Source organism: Entelurus aequoreus, linkage group LG07 (genome assembly GCF_033978785.1).
Source record: "Entelurus aequoreus isolate RoL-2023_Sb linkage group LG07, RoL_Eaeq_v1.1, whole genome shotgun sequence".
Lineage (NCBI taxonomy): Eukaryota > Metazoa > Chordata > Actinopteri > Syngnathiformes > Syngnathidae > Entelurus > Entelurus aequoreus.
Genome location: NC_084737.1, coordinates 20375852 through 20379496, shown reverse-complemented (window position 1 = coordinate 20379496; position 3645 = coordinate 20375852). Strand labels below are relative to the sequence as shown.

Below are 3645 nucleotides of genomic sequence, written 5' to 3'. Positions count from 1 at the left end.
CCTGCAATACATAGTAGTTCCTTGTAGCATCATTTAAAAACGATCTGTGTTGTGCTATTTTAGAACGTATCTCAAACTGTCAATATTTTGTGCGTGGTCGATAATATTTAATAACAAATGAACATCGCACATGTTTCTGAACAGGCACATTTATTGTTGCCCCCATGGTTGCCCCCATAGATAGGTTGCCCCGGCGACTTCAGTGCATCAGCCGTAACGACCCCGGTGTGAACACAGTATACAGTACATGGTTCCTAGCAACATCAAAACAAAAATACTCTCAGTAATTTGGGAGGGACTTGCGTTGATATTTCAGAACATCACAAGGCTAGCCGTTTTTCTTTTTTTTTTAAATATATATTGCCAAGACGTTTCGCCGGTGGAAAGCTCTATTTCAGGTTGCACGGAAGCGGCGGAGACGGAAACGCAGCAAAGTGTAGCTCGTAAAGTTGTTACCTTAAGCGCGTTAATCCAGTGCATCGCGGCTCAGGGCCAAACGCAAATATCATGTTTAAAAACACATTCCAAAGTGGATTTCTTTCTATATTATATAGCATAGGTAGCAAACCTCTTCAGATATGGGATAAAAAGGTAAAATGTCCCTTTTAACCCATTTTAAGCTGTGTTGTGTTGTGCTGTCGCGCTAATGCTATTACTTTAGCGTAGTCTAATGATGCGCTGGAATTACTATAGTTTGTTAGAATTTAATTAATATGTCTATACCTTTTAAGTACGTTTTCATTTTTATTGCATCTTTCTGGTTGTCCATTGTACAATTAAAGTCAAGGAGTGGTGGAGAAAACCACATTTGCAGCAGATTTAAATCGAAGGGTGTATAAATTAGTATTTTTAATTCATTCTATTACTACTGTTTTAGATGGAAATGCAATACAATGTATATATTTCTGTTTGACAGGTGAGGAACGGTCACATCAAGCGAATTACTGATAATGACATTCACTCGCTGGTGTTAGAGGTGGAAGGGACAAATGTAAGGTGAGTTTCCATTGAAGTCATCCTTCAGGTCAGTTATTCTTAACATTCTGCTGATTTTTCTCTCCTCCATGCAGTACTACCTATATAACTTGCCCAGCTGACCCAAAGAAAACATTGGGCATCAAGTTGCCGTTCCTTGTGATGATCATCAAAAACTTAAAAAAGTATTTCACCTTCGAAGTCCAGGTACAGACATGTTTCTTTGTGTTGGTGATTGAATAGAAAGACTCCATTCATGGTAAACCATGCTGTGCTCTTTCTGTCTTTCAGGTGTTAGATGATAAAAACGTACGTCGGCGATTTCGGGCAAGTAATTACCAAAGTACGACGCGAGTGAAACCATTCATCTGCACCATGCCGATGAGGCTCGATGATGGCTGGAACCAGATTCAGTTTAACCTGTCAGACTTTACCAGGAGAGCCTACGGAACGAATTATATTGAGACACTGCGTGTTCAGGTGCGTCTACCCTATGCTGTTTGCTCTACATTAACATGTTTTACAAATGTTCATCAGTAATTCGGATAACTCGATTACAAGAAATGATTAAGTAATTTTCTCTGCCTTGAGGAATTGTTTATTTAATGTTAAAGCTAAAAGCATGACAATTTTTAATGTGGTCCAATGCGCTAACGTCAACCACGCAGAGAAAGGAGAAAGTGGATATAGTGTTTCCCATATTTTTTATTGATTTGAGGCTGACATTGATAAACAAATTAAATGTGTATTTGTCACTTCCGATTGGCCCCTGCTCATATACAAATGATAATAAAAGTGTGGTGACTTTGGCAGAGATGCAGCATAAGGGATCTGTGCTTTCAATGTAGCAACTTGCAACGTACATTTATTCGTTAGTCAAATACAAGTGGTCACAAAAGGCAAAGTATTTGTCGTGTGTGAAGATCCGCCACCGCACAGAGTATGGAACTGTGCATTACCATCACAGTGCATTGTGTACACAAAACCTCCAAAAGCGTGAAATCTTCTTTGGAACAAGGTTGGAGGGACACTACTGCCCAATGCTTTCTTGGTAAAATACAAATCTTCTTTGGAGCAAGGTTGGAGGGACACTACTGTACAATGCCTTCTTGGTAAAATACATCAACCATCCATCCATTTTCTACCGCTTGTCCCTTTTGGGATTGCAAAGGGGGCTGGAGTCTATCCCAGTTTCACTCGGGTTGGGTACACTCTGGACATGATGCCACCTCATCGCAGGGCCAACACAGATAGACAGACAAGCGTTCACACTCACATTCAAACATTAGGGCACATTTAGTGTTGCCAATCAACCTATCTCGATTACTAAAATATTCGATAGCCACTGTTCTAAGTAGTTAAAAAGGAAAGAAAATAGGACAAATATGAGTCCAATTAGAAAATGCAATAGAAAGAAAAAAAAGCAATCTAATATCGGAACTTTATCCTTTCAGATTCATGCGAACTGCCGTATTAGGAGGGTGTATTTCTCAGACAGACTCTACTCTGAGGATGAGCTCCCAGCAGAGTTTAAACTCTATGTCCCTGTCCAGAGCCAGAAGCCCAAGGTGAGAAACACACTTTATTAATGTGAAATGAAAGATTTGTGGTTTTGTTAAATGGATATTTAGACTATTAAATGTCTGTCTGACGTACCTGTTTTCTTTCTTTCAGCAGTAGAGGTCTTGAACAAACATGTACAATTTCTCTAGACCTGATGTACGTTTGAGCTGGATGATTTTGTTTATGTGTGTGTAGTCTTAATATCTATATTGTGCTGTTTGTATCAAAAAACTTTTGTCCTATTTTATAATAAAGGAGAAACAAAACATGTTGTCCATGTAGTTTGTTTATTCACTGATATATTTTAAATTCAAAATATGCAGACTGTCTTTTGTTTTGTTTTTTGTTACAAACATTCAGATATAGTTTAATTCACAGTGTATTTGTACATGAACGCCGCATTTATGATTTAACCTTTCCAAACAACGTATAGTAAAACGATATAATTACTTATGACAGTTATTTTATGCAGAGTATGGCCATGTTCAGGGTATCAAAAGTATTTGGACAACTGACTCACAAGAAGTTCAGAAAGTTTACAGTATGTAATGTCCAAACTAAAATAACAACAGAAAAAACATAATACAAAAAGTAGCTGAAGTCTGCCACTTTGCATCGGGTATGTAAGTATGCTGCATTCAACAGCTTTAAATATACAGTATCTCACAAGATCGGTAGGTCGTGAGTTGAAACCCAGGCCGAGTCATACCAAAGACTATAAAAATGGGACCCATTACCTCCCTGCTTGGCACTCGGCATCAAGGGTTGGAATTGGGGGTTGAATCACCAAAATGATTCCCGAGCGCGGCCACCGCTGCTGCTCACTGCTCCCCTCACATCCCAGGGGGTGGAACACGGGGATGGGTCAAACGCAGAGAGTAATTTCACCACACCTAGTGTGTGTGTGACTATCAGTGGTACTTTAACTTAACTTAAAGGTGTGTACACCCCTCACATCATCAAACATGATAGAACATCTTAAGGGACAAAGCTATAGAAATTAAACTTGGATATAACAGAGTAGTGGGCGTATAGCTTTAATAGTAACGAAATGCTGTCCTCTGCAACTGACCCATCACGCAGCCATTATTGTAGAAACAGGTGGCA

At 39.2% G+C, this 3645-nt stretch overlaps 1 protein-coding gene across 2 annotated transcripts; it reads left to right on the top strand.

Annotated features, from left to right (window-relative positions):
- The first annotated feature begins 240 nt into the window (after positions 1-240).
- LOC133652987 (cilia- and flagella-associated protein 20) lies at positions 241-2799 on the top strand. Of its 2 annotated transcripts, none has more exons than XM_062051964.1 (6): positions 241-591; positions 917-996; positions 1071-1182; positions 1267-1455; positions 2430-2543; positions 2653-2799. In XM_062051964.1, the coding sequence occupies exons 1-6, from the start codon at positions 508-510 to the stop codon at positions 2653-2655; spliced, it is 582 nt and encodes a 193-aa protein (XP_061907948.1). In that variant the 5' UTR covers positions 241-507; the 3' UTR covers positions 2656-2799. The 2 variants fall into 2 exon arrangements, with proteins under 2 accessions (XP_061907948.1, XP_061907947.1); XM_062051963.1 differs by having other exon boundaries at positions 2650-2799.
- Positions 2800-3645: the final 846 nt, after the last annotated feature.